Source organism: Megalops cyprinoides, chromosome 12 (genome assembly GCF_013368585.1).
Source record: "Megalops cyprinoides isolate fMegCyp1 chromosome 12, fMegCyp1.pri, whole genome shotgun sequence".
NCBI lineage: Eukaryota > Metazoa > Chordata > Actinopteri > Elopiformes > Megalopidae > Megalops > Megalops cyprinoides.
The window spans coordinates 20,758,581-20,782,781 of record NC_050594.1 but is presented as its reverse complement, the minus strand read 5'-3'; the positions used below and the strand labels follow the sequence as shown (position 1 = coordinate 20,782,781).

At 42.6% G+C, this 24,201-nt stretch overlaps 1 protein-coding gene across 3 annotated transcripts in view; it reads left to right on the top strand.

Moving 5' to 3' along the window:
* slc8a3 (solute carrier family 8 member 3) overlaps positions 1-19,965 on the top strand; it is a 78,145-nt gene extending 58,180 nt beyond the window's left edge. Inside the window, exons 3-8 of one of the 3 annotated variants that reach the window (XM_036541758.1) lie at positions 1,141-1,247; positions 15,949-15,966; positions 17,270-17,394; positions 17,663-17,762; positions 18,794-19,063; positions 19,524-19,965. In XM_036541758.1, coding sequence (XP_036397651.1) covers positions 1,141-1,247; positions 15,949-15,966; positions 17,270-17,394; positions 17,663-17,762; positions 18,794-19,063; positions 19,524-19,900 — 997 coding nt within the window. In that variant the 3' untranslated portion in view covers positions 19,901-19,965. Of the gene's footprint in view, positions 1-1,140; positions 1,248-15,948; positions 15,967-17,269; positions 17,395-17,662; positions 17,763-18,790; positions 19,064-19,523 lie in introns of all 3 variants that reach the window. The other 2 variants (XM_036541757.1, XM_036541759.1) reach the window with 2 other exon arrangements.
* Positions 19,966-24,201: the final 4,236 nt, after the last annotated feature.

Here is a 24,201-nt window from a genome sequence, read left to right as displayed (position 1 = left end):
TTGAACATACAATTAAATATTGTCACTAGTTCTTGTTAGTATTAATTAGTATTGTTAGGTGTGCATGTCTGTATCAAGTTGATTGCATGGATTCCGTTGGTTGATAAACCTTCTCTTTTTCCTTGCTTTGAGAATATCATACATCTCTCAAACATGCTATATATATAATTTCCGTACTGTCTGGCGACTTCAAATAGTCAAATGAAACATTTTTGGTGGTATTTCACAGATGTCTTTATTTAGCCCTGATCTTGGACATTTTCAAGTGTTCTCCTGAGATTTAAGCAGTGGACTGTGTGAGACACACGCGTCTGCTGCCCACTGAACTGCTTTCCCTCATCAATAACTCCTTAAAGGAATCAGTTAATGTGATCAGTGCAGTGAAAGCCCCGGGGGGATTAAGAGGTGCGATATTGAGCTGTTGGTGTGATGATACAGAGTACTTTTCAAAACCCTCCCAGACATTACAGTACATTATCGGGTGCTGTCTAGCTAAAGCGCTGTGCAATATTTAGTTGGTGCACCTTCGAGTCATTGTGTTTCCTCTGTTTTTAGAGAGAGAATTATTCATCCCAGTTATTCCTTGCTTTAGGTTCTGGGCATTAGCTGGACTAGCTGTTCTTTTCTTATTAAAATTAACATTAATAAATTAATTACCTTAATGTTTATTATTATTTGCATGTGATCTGTATTATTATTTGCATGTGATCTGTTATTTTGAAAGAGAGTATTTTTCCCCTGGATTATGTTCATGTACTGATTTTTATCTGCCATGCTTTTTACTTGTTGCCTTGCTGTGTAGCTGGAATTGAGTTCACCTAGGACACCTTGTGTCAGAGAGTGTGATTGATGGTGTTGTCATGGCAGCCCTGGGAACCAATGGGCTCTTCTGAAATAGGGGAGTGCTGGAGACAAACCTGTCATATAACTAACCTCTGGATGGACAGATGACCTTTCACATTTTAACCTTTTCACCTCTACAGAGACAAAACGCCCAGCAATATGCCGGGAATCCGGCTTTTTCCTCTTGATGACCTTTTGCTTCGGTTTCCGATCTCCCCCGTGCCACTGTCTCTCTGCCTTTTTTTTTCCTGTCTCATTCACACCCTTCTTTTTCTGCTCTATTTCTCTCCTCTGCAGCAAAACGATTCAGGTGAAAATCATTGACGACGAGGAGTACGAAAAAAACAAGAACTTCTTCCTGGAGCTGGCTGAGCCGCGCATGGTGGATATGAGTCTGCAGAAAGGTGCAGTACCGAGCCCAACACCCACCCTGTCCCTGCGCCCTCAGCCAGGGGATTTCAACTGTTCCTTCTTCTGTTCCCCGTGCCGTCTGCCCTGTCTCAGTCTTGCCCTTCTGTCATGTCCGGCATTCATCACTCCTCACAACATTCCCTCTACATTCACATTTCACAACAGCACCAAAGTCTGCATGAAACGTTTAAGTAAAAAATGGTATTGGTGGGTGCCGCAAAACCCTATCCTATTATCCTTCGAATTCAGGTCGCATGCATCTGAGGAGACTGAAAGACTGAGGCAAAGATTACTGTATACTGTACTACACTGCTGTAGGGAATAAGATTTTGGACTTTTTGCTTTACACCAACATTCCTTCAGCTCAGCCACTCAGGTAACAACTTGACTACCTTTGTCAGATTAGGACAGAATGCCAAATGTGTAGTCTCCCTGGTTGTGAACTGTCTCAGGCTGAAAGAGACAGATACTGTTTTCGACCTCATATTCCCTTTAAGTTGTTGTTTTAAAATATCGTCATGCATTTTTTAGCAGTATCTTTGCTCCAAGTTCTAGTATTTTGTGAATATACTTCCCAAAGGAGATCAAGTAAAGAGAGAGAGACACTGGTGACCATGGGAAGTTGTTTTTGTTGGTTTTTTTTTGGATACAAATATGAAAGGGACTGCTGTAGGTGAAATCATATTATTGATTCAGTTCCCTTTTAAAAAGTTAAAATCTTGAATGCAGTGAAAAAGAACACAGCACTTTCCCTTTGTAAATTGTGTATGTGGATGCTGCAGCGGTCTGGAGCCCTGCCATACTCTGTATTGTTGTTTGTGTTGTTTTGTGTGCTTTGGGCTTGTTCTGTGACTGTGGGCTGCAAACACTGAAGGAAGAAAAGAACGAGAAAGTAAAAATAAAGCAAGTTCTTAATATCTAAAACACTCCAAAGTTTTGGTTAGTGGGGTTTAGAGCGCATCTTTAAAGTTTTTTTAAACAGGCAGGCAAGCGTTTTTCTAAAGGAGCTGTGAATCATTTTCTGAGGAGCTGTTATCTAATGGTTGAGCTCCGTTGAATCTGAAAGGCACACACAAGCTGTTGTGCAGTGTAAAATCAAACACGTTAGTCTATTTTCACAAGGCCAGAGCCTGGCATATGTGGCAAACAATAGCACTCTTTTCAGGATGGTGTGAACAAATATGTACAGAGGCTGCACTGTACTTTAACCTCTCCTTTTCACTGGTGTCTAAGCTTACCTTACCTAAACCTTTTGTTGTGTATTCACTCTGCAAACAGTAGCTGTTTCTTATTGTTACAGTGTCTTCAGAGGGGCTGTCTGTGTTGTATGTTGATTCTTCATCACTAAAAAAGCCACTAAGAGTTCAATGTCAAACGCAAACATCCAGGTAACAAACGATTCCAAGACCTCAGAGATGGCTATGCAACTCATCGGTAAACACGTGTATGGTGGTCTCAGTTACAGCCAGTGAATGACTCTGGGCCAAGTTTTACACGTGTTTGCACATTTCTAAGCAGAATTTCTACACAGTCATACAGACAGCCAGAAAACCTTTCTTTATCAAAACTAGTGTTATTTAATCCCCTGTGCTGTGTTCAAATTTCGGCTGAGAATAGTTAGTGAAATGTACACACAAACACAGAAACACATTGTAGGTGTGGTCAGTGTTTAAAGACAGTTACAAGGTGAATCGTCCGATGACTCTGGCCAGAGATGTGTTGTACCAGTCTCTGTGGACTAGGGCTACATCTGTGTAAAACAGCTAAAAGCAGACTTCAAACTCTCAGTCATTGTTAAATGCTTGAGTACTGTTCTATAGCTCCTCCCAGCTGAGCAGGGTGTTTAATTAGCATACATCCTGTGATTTCTCTGTTTATCAGAGACATTTTCAGAATACCTGAACTGTATATGCATGTGCACGTTTACCTGTGCAGGCATGAGTGTATGTGTGTGTGTATGTCTGTGTGGCTGGAGCAGTGGGGGTCTCGGTTTATGCTTAGCTACTCACTAATTTAGCACTGCTTTCTTACACACTGTTTTCCTCCTTGCTTTGTTTCATTATGTAACCTCTAGTTTCTGAAACGGGAATAGCAGCATTTTGTGGCACTAAAATGTGGATGGTCCTATGGATGGAGGATCAAGAAGAGCAACTTTTTACAGATCAAGGCTGCAGAAGTACTTTAAGCCTTGTAAACGTTTATTCAAATCTTCATCTTCTAAAGTAGTAGCATTCAAATCATCTTCTACCTGCCAAAATGTAGGATAAAATTAAAAGGAATCCACAGCTCATTATGGATTTGTGACTGGGATATTTTTGGTTGATACATTAAATCCCCTGCGTTTCCTACGTTTGAAATGAATATATAAACTGTAGAGAGAGACCAAGCAGGCTTCACTTCACAGACAGTGTGAGTAATGCCTGCGTCGTAAAGCTGACTACCCCTGTCAGCTTGGAGTTGTTTACCGTGTGCCTCGCCAGCGCCCTTCCCTAAATTACACTGATGTGGTCAATACCATGAGCACCTCTGGAAGGCCAGCCAATGTTGCCTTTTCAGAGGGAACACTTCCAGAACCTTGAAGTGACACTGCAGGACAGGCCCAGAGGGTTCTGGAATGTTGAAGGCGGAAGCAGAGTATTTTCACTGTGTTGATAATGGTGGCTTGTTGTGGCAGGATCATTGCCCATTTTACTGCAGAAATCAATCTCTGCGCTGGCATTTTCTTTCCAGTTCATATGTCTTGCAGTCTGCTGCGGTTACATGTGCAGCATGGCAGTACACGGCAGCCTGCTTGCTCAGTGCGAGTTCTCACGGCATCGTTAGACCTTTCACATGCTATTGTGTCACCAGGACAGGTCGTTCATGCTCTGTCTCTCTCTTTCTCTCTTTCTCTCATTCCCTCTCACACAATACCCCAGTAAAATCACACCCTTCTAAAAATCCACTGTTTTAAATGAAAAGCAGCACGTTTGGACTACAGTGCTGTGGAGCTTCTGCGTGTGGAAATGGCACTCTGGCCCCTGCCGTTGCTGGAGGGTGGGCACCATGATGTACACCGAGTGGACATTGTAGAAATGCTTCCCCTGTTTGTGCCCATGCTGTAGAAATGTGATGAGTTTTGGCGGTTCGGCCACAGGGTGTGTGCGGTGCGGGGGGGGGGGGGTGTGCTCTCCTCAGCACTAAGTGTTGAGAAGACACCGGGGGTGGGGGGGGCTTAGTGTGACACCCAGGATCCCAACAAACTAGAATGAGCTGAGGTCACCATTGCCTCAGAGCCCTGTTTCAGCCTTTCCATGGGGCCTGCTGTGCATAGCTCACTGCCCCCCTTCCCCCTGCAGAGCTCACTTTCAGTTTCAGAGGACAGCACAGGGAGGTTCACCTGCACGCTCTATAGGGACCACCGTTTCTCTCAGACTAACATATGGCTCTGACCATATCAATGAAAACAAACCACGTTCCTCTGTGAACATTATTTCTCGTGTTCAAGTGAAGCCAGCACGTTGTGTCCTTTTCGGAGCTCCGGGTGTTAGTGTCAACATGGATTTTATTTACAGACACAACGTGAGTCGAACAGGAGAGCTAAATATGCAGGCCTGTTACAAGGCCTGTCTGTAGGTGAAGGGCTGCTTTAGCCCCAAGTTAGAGATGCAGCAAGCTGTGTCAGCATGCTCCCCTAAGCTGAACCCTCCTTCTCTGCCATTTCTCTCTTTCCTTTCTCTTGCTGTTGCACCTTTCACACTGAAAAAGGTTAGCAAAATACTCACGTTGGAAATACTGGCATATGGCACTGATCCCATTCTCACCAGATACCGATACTGGTATTGGCTCCTTTGCATTTGCCCAGATCAAAATAAAAACAAAACTGTTGCTATCTGGATATATATCATGTTACATGTCACTTCATTTGAAATGATAAAAAACGTGATTGCAAATATCGACTGGAAATATCAGGGCGCGACAAATAAAATGTGTCTTGAAATCATGATATGCTTTGTAGCAGCTCGTTTCAGGCTATACAATTGGCTAGACTTTCCGGTTTAGATGATGTGTGGCCGTCACAGTAGCAATGTGCATGATGCGAAGTTGCCAGCATGTTTACAGTTCCATTCATTTTTGAACAAATACTTTTTACCAGTTTCTCTGCCAGGAAAAAAAGGTGCAAAACTATTGGAAACTGAATGCCAGCAAAATGCTGCTATTGGCCATTGACCTGTATTTGCATAAGCAGATAGCAGCACATTTCTGAGAAGATGCTGTCCTTTTTCGGAAGTAGGCGCAGACTTTTTCACTCTGTCTCATTCTCATGAATACCTTGAGCTACAAACCTCACTGACAGATCTTCTCTCAGGACCTCACCTGCACTCATCATTTCAACTCTTTTAGTAATCCAGCTCCCCCACTACCACTCCCAGAAATCTACCCTTCCTGCTTCTAACTCTTAGCTTTTCTCTCGTCAACAGACTAAAATCCTTTGTTGCATCAGCGTGAAAGCCGATGTGAAGTATGCAAGGATCTGAGTAATTTACAAACGTCACGACCGAGATGATAAAGCGTGCTGTTCCCCATTACCACAAGCGCACCTGTCACTGTACACAAGCTTTATATTTATCTCCGCAAACCTGCAAATTGATGAAATCACAGCACAATTATTGCTTACGTTTCACAGGTCTCCCTCTCCAATATTCAGCATTCTAGACCCTTAGATTTTGTGCTGCAGTTGTTTGAGGATTCTTTATAGGAATCTTAATGTTCCTCCTGGGTTCACTGACTCTATAGGCATGACACACAATATTTATCTTTCATACATGCTGACCAGCAGAGATTTATATTCGTTTTCTTCTCGGATCTTTCTTCTTGACACTCAAAAACAGCTGAACTACTCTGCAATTCAGAGTTATGGATGTATTCTAATTTAGCTTTAACAGAATCTAAATTGTAACACTGCAAAGCACCTAGGGCTTGGTTGACCCAGTGCAGACTTTATCCGAATAATGCTTAATGTGTTTGTTTGCATTTCTAAATGCAGTAAGCACTTAATACAAGAGGACATTCCCAGAGTCTAGAGGCTTAGACATACACACTTCTGCACTCCCACACACAAACACAAACACACATGCACACTTACACCCACACACACACACACACACACACACACATACACACACGTTTTTCTCATTTAAGTCTGGGGGCCCTGGATTGTCCCCAGGGCAGTGGCACTCAATCCTGGGTCTGGATGAGCTCTTAATGACTGCGTTGAATCAATTAGCTGCCTAATTGGCCTGAAATAAAGACACAATGTCCTCCTCATCATCGCCCATTAAAGATGGCACTGTGGAGACTGGTTTCCACTGACCTGCCTCAGATGTATGCGTGCCATGCTAATCCAGCCCAATATGGCGTTTGGCAATTCCCATTGAAGGAGTTTCACACACTGCTCAGGTGCTGCCGATCTCTTCTCAAGCTGTCTCCCCTGGCCTATATCACATTTGATTGTACGTATATGAGCAAAATCACTTCCCAGATTTCAAAATTCTGATCATTGTCATTTTATTGTTTGTGTTTTTGAGAAACCAGGTCAGTAAAATACATAAAGATTATATGCAGATCCTGATTACAGTTCAGTGTAATATCTCTTTACTTTTTAGACTGAACTATCAATGATGGGAACAGGGCCATACTCTAACTAGGTTGGTGAAAGCACTAAAAAAGTTCTGTTCTGTCCATTAATTCTTAATTTGCCTAATTTAATGAATCACGTCTCTGGTCAGATTGCATCTGAACCCTTTTTCTTTTTCATGAAAGTCTGAGGGTACAGAGAGCAATGAAATCATCCTATTGTAGCTGTCCACTAATGACTTGTGTGTCATGTCCTTTCTTAATTTGACATTGTGCGGTGAAAGGTTAGTGTAAACGAGTTGTTAATTTTATTCAGCGCTTTGTGTACAAGTTTAAAGTGGTAAATTCTGTCTGTGCGATAAAAGAAATTTCATTTTGTGCCCCAGAAGAAAGGCAAGAAAGTAGAATTTTATTAGGGAATATGCTTAAGGAAATGTTAAATATGTCTAAATTTAAAATTAAAATAAATGTTAAATATGTATAAATACATTTAATGAAGATAAATATTCTAACAATCACTTAAAAGCTTTCAAATACTAGATTGTCACAAAATGCCAGCATTTGTTGCAAACACATTTCACACCTGATGTCTAAACTTGCATCAGTACTGGGGGTGCAGGGGGGGTGATGGCAAAGTTCTTTCTTTCTGTTCTCCTGTTAGTCAAAAATCTCCAAATCCCTTCCCTGTTGTCTGCAGGCACTCTGGGTTCATACTCGGCTTATTTTCAAAGTGCGCAAGCTCCTCTCTGAATACAAATGACTCAATTAATATTGAAATCCAAGAGGGATTACTTTAATATGTCAAGAGACTTCCCAAATTAGACTCGCACGACTCTGATAGTGCTCCCCAGTCTGAAAATGGGTTTAAGTAAAGATTATTGCATAAACATGAAAGATTCTTCCGGCTGTGCGGTTCTAGTGACCTGTTGGCCTGTAGAAGTGATATAGTGACTAAAGGAGTTTGTGTTTTGGAAGCGGGTAAACAGTTGGTGATGATAAACATTTGTAAGACGTTGCTGCACTTTTTCTTGGAGGTCTCACAGGTCACAGAGTTTGGGAAATATCGTACTGCAATACTGCAGGAGGAAAATCTTGTGCAAGGCGTGCATTGCAGATGTACATATGATTTATTTTCATTAATAGCAGAAAAATTCAAAGATTTATTGTCAATTAGTTAAGTTGTTAAACTGGGCAATATTTTGTATAAATGTAAAATACATGCAAATATGTAATGGTAAATAACACAAAAGAATGCTTGAAATCATTCCTATTGGGCTTAATACATATGGATTTACCTTCATATCCTTTGGTGAGCTCAGATAGTGGTAGGATATATGCCAGTGCCCCTGAACAAAAATTTTAGTTTAATGTTGTATTTTTAAAGTAGTGAAAAAACAATTATTAATAGCAAAAAAAATAGTGGATACATGATTGATAGACTTGGCTGGCCACTTATTACCTAATTCCTAAAAGAAACACCTGGCAAGGTTTTTAATTTTTCAACAGTTGTTTGGCAACTGAGGCGTAGGTTGTCTTAAAAATTGAGAAGTGTAAACTAGTGGCAGAATTTGCATATTTTAAAATTTCATAAGCTATACGCTTAACGAATACAAACCAGAGCAGTGTGTTACAAAAAAGTCAAAGTTATATATTGCTGTAGCTCTGTGAACTTTGTGTATGTCAGATTTCAGTAGCTTTGGCATGTTTCACAGGACTTGAAAGTGCTTTGCATAAATGAGCTTGCCTACTGGGTAGAGTCTGACATGACGGCCAACCTGTTTGCAAAGAAAGCACTTTGTGAAAATCAAAAGCTGTATGACTGGTGTCAACCTGCTGCCAATTTTTTCTGAAAGCTCACAGAGCATTTGATCCTAATCAGGCCAAGCATATTGACCTTGCATTACTGAATGTGTTTGAGTCTCCTCACATTTTTAAAGGAATCTGGCCTGGGATCTAGCTCTGAGGTATTTATCAGAGCTTTTGAAGGGCTCAGACGAGGAAGTTATTTTTGTCCTAAAGAAGTTCTATTGACAGGTGGCAGACGTCAGTCACTGAGTTGTCGGATCATGTTGAAAAGCATTCTGATACTGGGAAACTTCAAGTAAAGACTGTTGTTCAGCCCAGGAATGTATTGCAAATATATTCAAAATATATTACACAAAGCTAAGCAGAAATATACCAATACCAAAATGTCAATAATTTAAATATTTTCAAAATATATTGATTGAGATAAAAATTGTATTCTCTAAAGTATATTCTCAATATGTCATTTTTATATGGGTAATCATGTTGGTTTTGTAGTTGATCTTAGGATCTTAACCATTTTTAAAATCTTTGCATTTATGTCATAAGATTGGTTTCAGTTGTATATATTCCTGTGACTTATTGCATTACATGTGACTGATAGCTTGCCTATATCCTGTCTATGACATTTGCTAAAAATTCCTGTGCTACATTTATAGCCATACTCTCGGATGGCTGCAGCCATCATAGGAATACAATGTGAATCGCTGTTCTCACCATACGTCTAATGGTGATCACAGGTTATCAAAATGCTGATAAGAATCTAACGTGGCATTTCAAGTATAAATTCCTACAAGTGTGAATTTCCATGGCAACTTGACATTTCATTTTCCTGAATTAGTGGGGAGAAACAAAAATAAATAAATTTACGGGCAGAATCTTGATATGAACACCGCTTCTGGAGGATTTGTTCCAGGTCTATGTTGAAGGATGTTATAAATAACCCAGTCTGCGTCAGTGGGTTGAGAGAGGAGTCCTTCAGTTGGGTCATGTCTGTCTCCATGCTCCCCTACTCCTGCTTTGCCCTACAAACCATCACTGGGAGTTCACCCCTCCCTACAGAATAGATGATCCGCATCAGAGAAACTGATGTTTTACTTATAAATGAGTGAATAACTTCACCATGTATCTGCTTTTAGGTTCACAGGGCCACAAGCAGCTAAATGTGATGCAGCAATAGACTGAATTTCACAAGACTAGTAGAGTCAGAAACAGTGTCACTACTTGAAATGAGATCAGGCTTGTTCAGATATTGAAGTAGCATATTTTACAAACACATTGTCAGGTATATACAAATTTAAGACCAGTGGTATTGATAACTTATTAAATAAATATAAAAGGTAACAGTTCTCTTATACTGACCTCCAAGAAAATTATTCTTACCTTCAGGATGTCATATTGCATAAATTACAAAGAACTATGTGGCTGAACCTGCTAATGGCTATGACCCAAATGTTTGTGCCCTGGACACACTTTTAAGTAAGGAAATCCTCTGTGGGGCATGTGGTGCTTTCTTGGAAGTCTGAGCTTAGTTTGGTATGGTATGGCCTTTTCCAGAGCAGAGCAGTGATCAAGGTGATGTTGGAGACCAGACCCACCTCATCAGGGGACAGCTGATAACGTGTGTGCGGAACCTTTGTAGAGAAATACCTGTGTCATATACAATACAAATTATAAGAGTCATAGGAACTCAGCACAACCCCCTCTCTCCACCTGTTTCCTCTGTCACTCTCCAGGGAAGGGATCTATATTGTGGACAGTGAATTGAGAGGTAGTGGAGAAGGTTACAGCAGAGGAAAATAACTGTCACTTAGCCAATGACAGGGGTGCTTACGTCAAAACACGCCATTCCTGCATACCACAATCCCATTAAAGACATGAGGAATGTTGCGAAGAGATTGTTGTCTGGTTACCGTTTCCATGGAGGCCGCTGTCTGCCAGGCCTAGGTGTAATAGATTTAAATTGAACTGTTGAATTTCGAGCTTCAAGGAGCAGGGAGACAAGAGGGGAGGGGGCTAGCAGACAGAAATGGAGAGGGAGGGAGAATCAGGCAGAGGGAGGGAGAGAGAGAGAGAAATGGAGGGGAAGGAGAGGAGTTTTTTTGCTCTGAAGGTCTCACACTGATAGCGGATGAGCCCTGAAAGCAGTAATTGCTGATGAGAGCTCTGTGTGGGCTTTCTCTCCACGGCAAGCTGCGACACTCGCACAATGCCGCCGTGGTAAAATGTGCCAGTGGGAGACGCGGCTCTGCACCCTCTCCAGCACAACGAGGAAGGGCACCACACGGGGCCCCCACTCTCTCTCGACCGGTCCTCTGTGATTACTATCGATATCGGCCCCTTCAATCCACCTACTGAGCAGTCGTGAAATGAATTTTCCCGTGTTCTTTCTCTGCCTAATCGCACCCGTGTAATTTCCACTCGTTCCAGCTCTGAGTGAGGAACGTAACACTGCGAACATGGATGTTTTGACCACCATGCGGTGGCAGAACAGGTGATCAGATGTTAACTCTCTAGATGGCAATTTTTCTTCAGGATGACCAGAGCGCAAATTCAGTGGGCTGCGTTAGTGATGTTATGATGGCTTAATCACTGTGGTAATCTCCGGCTAATGCCCCGCTGCTGACACTATCGAAGGTGTGAAGACGCTTTAGGCTGGGATGAATAACCTCTTAGAGACAGAATGTGCTGTTTTCATTTGATCCCCGTTACACTGTGACATCTGGAGAGAGTGTTGAGAGAGGGGAAACGTTGGAATAGCCAGCTGGGCTGGCAGCATATGGACAGATTTTGAAAGCAGTGGTAGTGAGGGGAGATGGCAGGTATCCTGTACTCCCAGGATTCCCTACAACTCACCTGGATCTCACAGAACACGGTCATACAAGAGTTTGCACTTTTGGCTATGAGAGGTGTGCAAAACCGTAAACAGAATCTTTTTTCAGTACCTTTTAATTGTGATTTGTCTTGAGTATCACTTTCATAGTTAAAAAAAAAATCACCAATGTTATTTTCTTTTTCTATTCAACTGTGAAACACAGAAGTATTTTTTCCTCCTATTTTTAGCTCTGGTCTTTATACAGCTCTAGACAACCAATATCAAAGCTGATCTGACTGAATAGGTGCATGTATAAATAGAAAAGCACTCTACTGCGCCATTCTTGAGGACCTTCTTTCTCATTGTCTTCACACAGTAGCTGGTCACAGCCACAGCAGCTTTAAACCAGGCATGGCTTTGCTGAAGTGGCATCCTGTTGAATCCAGTTTCCTGGATATACATACACAATAACTCTGTCAGCTTTGGAACGCATGCCAGTTTCCAACCTCCTGCCACAGGCAGTCTAAACCCGTAGTCATGTCTATTAGACGATTGTGAAATCAACACCCTCGTGTGTCAAGAATCACACACCTCAGACATCATTACACCTTGTTTAGGTCCCTCTGAATTCATTTCCTGGTGGCAGCCTGTAAGGTTTATGAGGAATGGTCAGCTCACCACTCTGACACCTGCTGGTGTTTGTGGGCCTCAATGCAAAAGATGTTTAAAGAACAATCAAGATACAGCAGATAAACTGACAAAATCCATGAAATATTATGTTCAGAAGGAGGCACCTTGTCACCACTGAAGGTAAATAATATTATTGTTATCGTAATCAGTATCATTCAATTACATATACATTTCAATTAAATTTCTGTACATTCCTAAAATTATCTATAAACATTTCTAATATATCTAATTATGCTTTTAAGGAAAGCAGCATGTGTTATAAGGCCATGGCAGCTCAAACAAACAAGGTGACTTTGAAGCATTAGACAAGCTGAATTATTTACACACATGTACCACCACACCACGTGGAAATCCCTTCCTTTTAGCTTGGCATAAACAAAGCAAAGCAAAAATGCATCCAAGTAACGCTACTCCTCAAGTAGTACGCGTAAGTCACCAATGGCAATCTTAGCCACGCAGATGCTATTTTGGTATTAGCAGTTTGGCCAGTTCAGATTTTGAATATGCTTCAAAAATGTGTGGATGAGCTCAAGCATCTCTTAGGAGATTATCAATTACCACTTGCTGGAAACCTCTTTTGTGCGAGAATGCAGTAAAGGAAATCATGTTAGCTTCTCAGGATCTCTATCTGGGCAGATAGATAGATAGATAGATGGATAGATAGATAGATAGATAGATAGATAGATAGATAGATAGATAGATAGATAGATAGATAGATAGATGGATGGATGGATGGATAGATAGGTAGATAGGTGAGTAATTATTTTTAATGATTAATAGATTGAATGATAGGCCCATGGATCCACTGAGAGTCAGATGAGAAACATACAGATATCCAGGCATGTAAGGGTTTCCTGGTGAATAATAACAGTGACTGTGCCCAACTGCTTCTCTGTGTTATCGTACACTCGGCAGCGTCTTTTCCTAAGAGGCATCTCCGTTGTTTTTGGCTTTGACTACAGAGCAGGGGTAGAGTGGCACAGAAGACAAAGGCGCCGCTTTGAAAACAACAAGCGGAGTAATGTGCTTCTTGCCAACCGCTCAATTAGTCATAGAAACAAAAGCAACCTACCCACGATCCTGCTCCATCTCAGTCACTGGCTGTCACTTGCACCTCATTGCTTTCTCATCCGCTCTCTCTCTCGCTCTTTATTTGTGAGTTGCATGTATAAGGACGGGATTTAGGATTGGCAATGCGCGGCGCGGCTCGGAGATCGCAAGAGGGGCTGTGTGGCGTTTGCTGTGACTGTCTGTTTTAACGCGGCGCGTTGTGGGTGTTCAGAGCAGGCTGCCTCGTGGATAATGACTCATTCTGCTACTCCATGATGGAGACAGTGCTTGGAGATGGGATCAGAGCAGAGCAGGCTGCCTCCTGCTCTCTGGGGCCCGCGTCTTCATGTTCATCCGCCCACAGGAGGTTTTTGGCACACAAAAAAGAACAAAACCTGTCCGCACCAGCCACAACAATGAAAACAACAACGATAGCCACGATAATGATGTAGTGCTAATGAGCACCAACGAGACAACATGATAGAGGAGTATTGACCACATGACTCAGATCCTGGCTGCACAAATATGAGATTGAGAAAGACTCCGCTTTGTAATGAGACACATCTGATTAGTCCGTGAGAGCAAGCACACGCTGATGATAATCGTTAACATTGAAATTCCCTCTCCAATTAGATCCCTTTGGTTAATTTCCTGCTGTGATTGCGTTGCTGTACAAAATGAAAGCCCTCTAGATTCACCAAGGATATCCCGGAGGAAAAGATATCCTTTGAAATTAGGCGATATGTCTGTCTCAGTGCCACTGTCTTGGTGGCCTGTGGAGGTTGACATATTGTTATTGCGTGCTTGGCTATGGACAATCATTCTCCTCACAGCTGGGTTTTAAATCAGAGCTGGCTTCCGAACAGCATGGCTTAAATAGTAATAATGATAACGAAGTGAGTGGGCTGCGGCAATTAATGCCTTTTCTAATGATGATTAACAGAGCAATTTATTTGATTTAAAGGCTTTGAAAACTGGTATTGTTGTGGGGTTAGAGTGGTGGTTGGGAGAGAAACATTTTATCTAGCCCTTTTGTCATGGTGAGGATGCTTGAATAATGATCATAGGAATGCCTTTCTGCGGTAGGAGACACGAGATTCTTTAAACGCGATTCACCTGTTGTATTAGTGGTGACATAAAAATTCACGTCGTCACGTTCCTCTCGCAGCAGGTCCGTGTCGTGCTGCTGGCTGAAAGTAAACTTTATATATTTTATATAATTTATTATATATTTGTTTACTCAGACAAAATAAAGATCATAGTTGTCGTTCCGTTCTCATATAGCTCTTCTCCACTGTAGAGCTGAAACCGGATAAGCGCAAGCTGGAGCCAACGCAGGCTGACCTGGCACAGCGCACTCGCTTTGCCAGTTCATTACCCACAACCAGAGCTGTAGCATGTGACGTCACACAAAGGCTTAGGTTTCCCTGAAAACAAGGGACTCCATATTATGTCTACCAACCTCAAGTTATTTATTTGAATCAGGGATAGCAGTGCAGGCCTTTTCTCCTTATTTCCTCTGTAGTTGTTTTTTTTTTCAGATTTAGACAGTAACAACATGGTTATACAGTCTGCTGCCTCTGTCTGTTGTTTGGTTGTAATGGCCAACAGCAGCAGTGCTAGTGAGCTGCGGTTACCTGTGCCACAGATTAGCGCAAAATGATGATGGAAAACCACCCCTCCTCTGCACTAAGTGAGCCAGCCTTGCTCAAGTTAGGGGGTGGAAAAGGCACAGGAGAGGCCTGAAGGCCTGGTTAGCCCCATCTCTCCCTCTCGCATACAGATTCCTTTCATCCAATCATCCGCTCTGTTGAATGAGTTTAACACTTCCTTTCCTCCCTCTGGTCTCTCGTCGGTGTTTGTTTAAGGCTCACACTTGATTGAGGACACAGAGACGCTTCTCTGTGTGACACCTGGGCTGGCCAATTAAGAATACCCAATTAGGTCAAACAATTAGACAATGGGATAATCCACTTAACATCTCAAATGGCCTGAAAAATGAAAGCCTATTAAACAAAACCTGTGGATGGTTCGACATACCTCTCTTCCGCTGTGCCGGTTCCTCAACACTCAGTCCCCTGCCCCCATTATTCTGGGGATAAACTCTTGATTGTACTCTTGATTGTATTCCTTACAAACACTTAATTGTACTCCTGTGTTGCAAAACAAATAGTATTAGTACAAGTACAAGTAGTACAAGTACAAGCTTCTTTTGCCAGGGCCAGCAGGTTTTGGGGCATTGAGTGTGTTGAGTCATTTTCTTAAATCAAGACAAGATCTGCAAAGCATCCCCCCAAAGGTAATATGGGTATACAATCAGAAGCTTTCCTGGCAAGTGTCAGTCTTCCGTCTTGTTGCCATAATGTCTGTATGTTTGCCTTCTGAGACTCCCCTTTCAGCATGTTCTGTTTGCTCCCACCCCAATATGCCAAACCCCCAGACTCACAACCAGGATGCCATGTTCAAACACAGCCTCTCAGAATCCTAATCAGCCAATCAATAGCCAGCAGTGGAACGCTGCAGAGTCTTACTGCTCTCACATTGATCATGCTCTAATGTCATCTCATTGTTCTCTCTGTACCTGTGACTGACTTTTCTTTTTTTTTTTGTTCCTTTCTCATCCCCTTCATTTTCCTCTTCGTTTCCCTCTCACGACCTCTGTTCTACCTCTCTCCTTTTTCTATCGCTGTCCTCCTCTCTCCTTTGTTCTTTTTCCACAGCTCTGTTGTTAGCGGGAGGTAAGCCGACGTCTCTGATGCTCTGCGCTTCTGCTGGCCCTTCACATTGCCACCATCATCTTTTCTTCATTATTTGGCAGGGTGGGGGGAAGAGTGTGCTGGGGACGGGGGGACGGGGGGACGGGGGGTTCTACCTTTCACTGCATCTTGGTGAGATTTACTTTTTCACATAATGCTCAGAGAGCTAAACGTGTGTTTCAGCCCTCTCCACAGTCTGATTGATTAACTCCGTACGCCGAGAATCATGATAAATGCATGAATTATGTTCTTCAGTCAAACGCCGGACACAAACACCTGATAATCACGGAGATAAAACAGGCGATGTAGAAATTACAATTTAATTACCATCTCAAGGGTGTTCAGGAAAAGCAATGAGATGGTCACGAACATTGATGCATGGTGCTATGACATGTGTGATGAATGTGCCTTTCTTCTGAGATTTAAGAGACAAACGTGCTGGACAAGGTGTGTGGAGACAGTGGAAAAATGTGTGTGTGTGTGTGCCTGCATGTGTCTGTCAGCTTGGGGGGGACTGTGATGGTTAATGGGTGTGTAAGTATTTCATACCCTGCATGTTAACAGTACAGAAAGCTGGAACTAATGCCCCCCTGAATGAATGGCAAAACCTGTGCTGCAGGTGGGTGTGCTGGGATCTGTGTAAAGCGAGGTAGTAACCCGCATTACAACTGCACAGTACAGGACAGGAAGGGTGCTACGAGGTGTGTGGCGTTTACTCTCTTCGTGATTGGTAATGACGTAGGCCTCAAATGTGTGAGTGTTTCATTTGTTCCTGTTTAAATTGTCTGACCTCACTACAGTGCAATGCCCGACAGCATGTAAATATTAAACTCCTCACAGTCGTTTATGTGTTTTGTTTGGTTTCCGCACAAGCATGCAGATAAGGCAAACTCAAAGCCACATTTTGTAATGTGTTTGAAAGGATTGCTTGTCAGCTAAGGAGTGCAGTGTTAAAGAGATGAAGAGCTGTGTGGAGATCTAGCGGGTGAAAGTGTGCCCTCTTTCTGATCGCAAAAACAGGGGGTCAAAATGAGTATGGTTGAATGGTGGAGCATGGCTTTGCAGGAGGGATTTTTCCAGTGGCCAATACTGTCTTCACACACTACCATCTAGTGGCAAAAAGGGCCACTCTTTTTACAATAACTTGAAGTGCCTTATCACTGAGAAAACCCACTTCATTTTCATGGATGGGGGAGGGGGGATCCTGTAGAAGTGAACAGGCATTAATTTTTGCCAGAGCATCTTGGAGAGCCCTGAATTTAGTCTCGTTGTCTTTCCTCTTCAGATGTTGCAGACAGGAAGCTAACAGTGGAGGAGGAGGAGGCGAAAAGGATTGCAGAGATGGGCAAACCAATACTGGGAGAACACTCCAAACTAGAAGTCATCATCGAGGAGTCCTATGAGTTCAAGGTGAGGAGTCTCCACTAAAAACATGAACATGGAGCTGCTGAAAAATGCATTAAAATGTAATTCTGTATACATTAGAAAAGCATAATGGCATGACATGTTTCATTGTATTTTTAACGATTATTATTTGAAGTATAGAATAAGATCTATACTTAGACTGCCACCTGGTGGTGATAAGTGTGAACTGCATGTTCCCGTTTGTGAAAACAACATTGTGGAAAGGCCATGATGCACATTCTTTGCATGTGACCAGGCATTGTCTATCTCACAGAGCACAGTGGACAAACTAATTAAGAAGACCAACCTGGCTCTGGTGGTGGGCACCAACTCCTGGAGAGAACAGTTCATGGAGGCCATCACAGTCAGTGCAGGTGCGTACCAGCTGTGTACTAAGCTGTTCAGACTGCAGGTGGCAGCAGACGGGGCTGAGGCTCCTTGCACTGGCGTTTCAAAGAGGGCACCAGAGTAAAAATGGCGGCTGTAGAACAGGCGTTGCATTCCTTCTGTTCCTTGTGTTCCTTCCCGGGTCCCCCTGTAGGTTTTCAGCTTTGTCCACATGAGCTTTATATGCCATAGAACCACTGGAGGGCAAGCTTCATTCTGGTGTTGAAATATTAACTAAAATGGCGCCTTTTATTTTTTCATAAGCTCCCATGAAAAATGTATGCCTGTCAGATGGCCTGACACTTTAAATCACATTGCTCAAGAGCATTTCAGGGGGCTGCACAGGGCTCCTTTAAGCTGGAAGAGTCACGTGACCCAACAATGTCTCTGTCTGTACAGTTGTGTACCTTCGTTTTAACACCAAGGGGCCTTTCCCCTGACAAACCCTAGAGCACAGATATTATGTGCTTATCGAGACAGTATGTTTACATTTGACCCGTAAAATAATTGTGTAGTGACTACTCTTATCATAAACAAAAAGTTCTTGCAGAGGAAGCTTTGCATTATCATTCTTAGAGATCTGAGACATCAGAATAGCTAAACTGCACCTGCAAAAGACATGTACCGGAAACTGCAAAACAAATACATTTTCTGTCACTACCCATTCTTTCTTCTCCTTTCAATATAAAGTGGAATGATTCAAATAATTGCCAAACAATCACAGATGATAAATAGAATGTCAATTTGAGAAGGAAAATATATAGTTTACATGAAAATGATCATCAATAATAATTTTCACCTCTCTGTCCCTGTCCCTCTCTTGTCATTCTTTTCCACCACCATTTTACCTTTTCATCCATCTTCACCTGGTTCCACCTTTTTCCTCACTTCCCTCCTCTTTATCTTTCGCTGTCTTTCATTTCAATTTTTTTGCTATCCCTTCTCTCTTTCTCTCTCTCTCTCTCTCTCTCTCTCTCTCTCTCTCTATTCTTCACTGTGCCCCCCTTCCCGCTAGGAGATGAGGATGAGGAGGACTCAGGCGAAGAACGTTTGCCCTCTTGCTTCGACTACGTCATGCACTTCCTGACCGTCTTCTGGAAAGTCCTGTTTGCCTGTGTCCCCCCCACTGAGTACTGGAATGGCTGGGCCTGCTTCACTGTGTCCATCATCATCATCGGCTTGCTGACGGCCATCATCGGCGACCTGGCCTCCCACTTTGGTTGCACCATCGGTCTGAAGGACTCTGTCACTGCTGTGGTGTTTGTAGCACTTGGCACTTCAGTCCCTGGTGAGTATGGACTTTGACTTTGTTTTTATTGTGTGTGTGTGTGTGCACCTTTATGTCAGTTTCTGTGTGCTATAGTCATAATATACTAGAAACATACAAGTTAAACATAATTATGTAACCCCCGCACTTCTGATGATGTTAATAATGACTAATTCCATTTGTAAAGCGACTTTCATGGATTTCAAAGTGGTTTGCAGTGAGTGACTCAGCTCAACCACCACCACTGTGTAGCGCCCACCCCACTCACCATGCATTACATACGGTTGAGAGCAGAGGGATTCATTTAGTCAGTCACACCTCTGGGATGATTAGCTGGCCAGTTATATTTCATTTGGCCAGGACTCTGGCGAACTTCTTACCCTGACAAAGGATCTTATTGACCGCAGTGAGCCAGGACCATGTCTCATACCTCTCACCCTTTCTCTCTCCCTCTCCGTCCTCCACCTTTACCCCCCGACAGACACCTTTGCCAGTAAAGTGGCGGCAGTGCAGGACACGTACGCGGACGCCTCCATTGGGAATGTGACGGGCAGTAACGCGGTCAACGTGTTCCTGGGCATCGGCGTGGCGTGGTCGGTGGCGGCCATCTACTGGCACATGCAGGGGAAGGAGTTTGTGGTGCCGGCGGGGTCCCTGGCCTTCTCCGTCACGCTCTTCACCATCTTCGCCTTCCTGGCAGTGACCGTGCTGCTGTATCGGCGCCGCGCTCACATCGGGGGGGAGTTGGGCGGCCCCCGCGGACACAGACTGGCAACAACTGGCTTCTTCTTCAGCCTCTGGCTGCTCTACATCCTCTTCTCCGGTCTCGAGGCCTACTGTCATATAGAGGGCTTCTAGAAACCAGAAACACCACTCCAAGGTTCAAAGTACAACACAGAAAACAAGGGTGGATTTTCATTGTGGATGCCATTTTTGGGGGGGTGGGGTGGGGAGTGGGGGGAGTTGGGGGAGCAGGGTTGGGAAGAAAGGGAGGTAATGGTGGGGGGGAGAAACAAGGAGCCTCTCTGACACCCTCCATCCCTCTCCTTCCCTGAGGACACTCTAAATCACAAAGCCCACTCTTTGGAAGAATGGGGAAGGGGTGGGTAAGGGGGTACAGAGGAGGGAATGTGCCTCTCTCCCTTGCAAGGTGTGTCCTGGGGGCAGGGACGGGTGGGAGGGTTATCTGCTCAAACACACAGAAGTTTCAATGAAGAATTTGATATCAAAATGGGGGAAAACTGAATTCCATCTGAGGAGAAAACAGCCCAAAACTCAAAAAAGTTGGCGATATCAGAAGTCTATTTTTTTCTCAACATCTGACAAGAATGACTTTTTTAAAATGAAGTATTTTGGGAAAAAAAGACAAAAAAACACCAAAAAGAGATATCAAAGAACTATTTTCTGAGCTGCTTAAAGGATAAGAATAGTATTTCAGCTGATAAACAACGTATCTGATTAAAGGAAATATGTTGTTGAATGACAATTGAATGGACTTGGTTCATAGTCTTAATTTTTGTTTTGTTTAGTTTCTCTAGGAACATTGCAGGGCTCTCCGACGAGAGCAGCAGAGGTCGAGGGCAAAATGTTACTCATCAAACAAATGACTAATAAAAAAAGCAGAAAACGAAGGAAAAGAGAACATTAACAAACTGCCCTGAACATTACTTCCTTTATATATCTATATATATTTCCATAATTTCTGTATATTTTGAATATTTGTTTCAATGTGGTCATATACACCTCCGATGACAGAGGATCACTGTGGCTTGGGGTCATACATCTGAGCTTATCTGCTGGATATATGACAGAATAGGAGGTGGAAGGTGGATAAAGGATCATACAGATAAACCAGACAGATTCAGATATCATCTGTGTAGTAGATTTTCGTGTTTCTGAGAGGTAAATATCTAGCCACTTGAAGAATAGCATTGCTTGTTTATTTCTTAATTTCTCATTCTTTTCCTCTTCACAAAGGGAATCAGGGAGGCTTTTTGCTTTGTAAGAAGTCCAAAATATGTTGCATAGAGGATTCAGAGGTATTTTTATATGCTTTGAACAATGCACTTTCCTGTATACATATGAAAGCAAACTACATACTCTAAATCAGTAGGAGACTTTATGGAGTTAAATGCATTTATGCCTTTGTCCCACAGTGGGCTGAGTATTTGCAGTTCTGATAGCTTATACCAATGCAGTTCATCTCTGTCTCAAGAGTAGTTGCAAACATGGTGATACAGGGGAAGTTTGGCAGAGCAGTGTAAGTGAATTCATGTATGGAGTTCATACATGTGTCTAAGCCTGCCATGCATTGAGTGCGTTGGATAATCACTAAAGGTGCTGCTACCTTACCTGTTTGCATCTCATGATAACCTGCCATGGACCGGGGTGGGGGGGGAGAGGGGGGTGACATGGGGTAATGTGAGGGGATTAGTTGAGAATATGAGGGTAAGTGGCTGTACCTTAAAGTCAGATTGGGAATATAGGGGGTCTAATCAGAAGAGTGTATGGGAGGTTGGAGCTGGGGGAACACCAAAAAGCAGGCATATAACGATGCTGAGGGATAAGCTCAGAGGGTGACCTGGAAGCTGCAATGACACTCTGGCCCACAAGGGGCGCTCTGTTCCTGGTGGTCCTTAGCTCTGGCTCCTGGCCCCTTTTGTGTTTTTTATTTTTCCGTTCTCCAGTGAGCGGTGCTGTAAATATGTCCCCTCCTTTCCCTCCCAGAGCAAAGGAGCTTGAGGTCCTCCCTGGTTACAGATCACACAAGGGCATAGTCTCCTCAGCTTCTAAGTAGGTCTCATGCGGGGTCACTGCTGGACAAAAGCACTAGGAGGGTGAGGGGCTCATGCAGAGGGTGATACATATATGTACATATTTCTATATCTGTGTTAACATACAAACACAGCCATGTGTGTATGAACAACATGCGTGTGTGTATGACTACCATGTCAGCATTCTTACCATGACATAACCAAGTCCAGGTCTGTGTGCTTTATATAATGGAACAGTGGCCTCTTCACCCCTCCCTAATGGATGTCTTACAAAAAAAGGAGAAAAGGTATTTAAAATGTGTATCCAAGTGAAAACAAAAGGGCACCTTTGAAGCATTATTTTCTTAAAAAAAAAGTTCAATATTTGTTATGGTTCAAGATGCCAGTCATATCTTTTTGGTGACTGATTTTTTTTTTGTTGGATTTATTGATTTGGTAACTTTGGCACATGTGAACTGTGGATTTGAGACAGGAGAGGACAGGCACAGGCAGACGTGACAGACATGCGGATACAGGACACCCGGTCTTGCCTTGTGTGCTGGACTCACAGACTTCCCATCCTCTCCCACCTGTCTGTGTACACAGCGTTTTCACCACATGGTGCTGCTGTCTCTGCAGGGCATGCCTCAGCTTCTGTCTTTACTCTTTTTGTCATGAAACAACGAAAACCACAAAATACAAAGGAGAAGAAATCAAGGGTAAGATGAATGATCTCACCGACACACTGTGCGTGTGTGTGTGCGATAACAGGGGGTTCTGGGGTGTGTAAGTGGATAAGGTAAGAAAAGGTAGCTAAGTAAGGAAATGTTTAGTCACAAAAAACTCAAAAACTGATGCAACCATTCAACCTCTAGGTTTCAATGAAGACAATACCAATCAGGAATTTAGAATTTTCTAAGATTTTTAGATTTTTAAATTGGAGGGGGAGTGCTGCTAAATAGCACAATACTTCTGAAATTTCCCTTCACATACACAAAGTTAAATTGAAAAAAATTGATATCATTCAGAAATGTGCTCCAAAAATAAAAGAACACAGCAAATCAGATTAAACATGTTATAGGAATGTATTGTATTTTGTCAGCATTGTGTGCTAGTCAGGAGAAAAAATCAGAAAAAAAAATTCCTGACTTGAGAGCTGGATATAAGGTTGTGTTATGCAACCGCAGAGATGTCTTGACAACAGTTTTACCCACCTTTTAAATCCATAATTATAGTATGCTCCCCATGAATGGAGAGGATGCTGATTTTCAACACACAGTCTTCAAGAAATGGCTGCACCCCTGTCCTGTGAAACAAAGTGAGGTATGGCTCAGCAAGCAGGGAGCTATACTGCAGCTGTATTATGAACTGAACAACTCAGAGTTAGAATTAGATGGCACCCCAACCCCCTGGAAGATCATTACACTGAAAGCTTTATAGTCCGTGGCAAAAGGATCCAGGAACTCATCCCCATTGATTTCATATTCTGTACAGTCAAGGGTATCGCTTAGATGGTCCTCTCTGCCCACAAGCCAATATTTCATAATCATTATGGTAATTATTCTGGGTGATTTTTTAATAAAAACGTGATGCTTCATTCTCACAAGTGTGGACAGGTCACAAAGATGTTCAGTAGTTTTAAAAGCTGTTTTGGCCCACATTTGATAGCATCCGGGAAGGTCTACATGACACACACCATACATAGTGTTTTATAATGTAGCCATGGATGTTCGTAAAGTAACAGTGGTATGTGCTGGCAGAATTGCTGGTTTGTCCAACTGATAAGAACTGTGTTATGGAATATGGTAAGGTGTCTCATTCTTGTTTACATTAAATTCACAAGTTTTCAGTATACATTCTGTCATGAAAGAAAAATTTTCAACTAGACACAATTTTTTCGTTGTTAATACTGTTATCTAAAGTACAGAAAATTGAATCATTCTTATTTTACATTCACATTGCCAAACCCAATATTTTCATTATGCAAGTTAGTGTGAGAGGGAGAGGTTCAGAGAGAAGAATCTCTGTACATAAAGTCTGTGGAAAAGGCAGGACTTTACTGTTATTTGGAGCTTCTGATGTCACAGGAGAGAGCTGAAAAATGTATTTAATCAACTCCAGATTGCATGTGGAGATTGTGTGGTTTCTTGTGTGAGGTTTACCGAAGGTGCATTCTCTCAGAGAATACTTGACAGAATCCTCAAAGATGAAATGCAGTCTAATTGTAAGGGGGAACTACTGGTAAAATTGCCAATTTCTGGTCTTTTGAGCTGAACAAAACAGGATAAAACCCAATCTTTTTCTTTATTTTACCACACTAGTCTTACCTCATATCTGGGTTACAAACATGTGACTGGCACACAGTTATCACACACCACAACCTATCCTCCATTAATGTCACTTAAA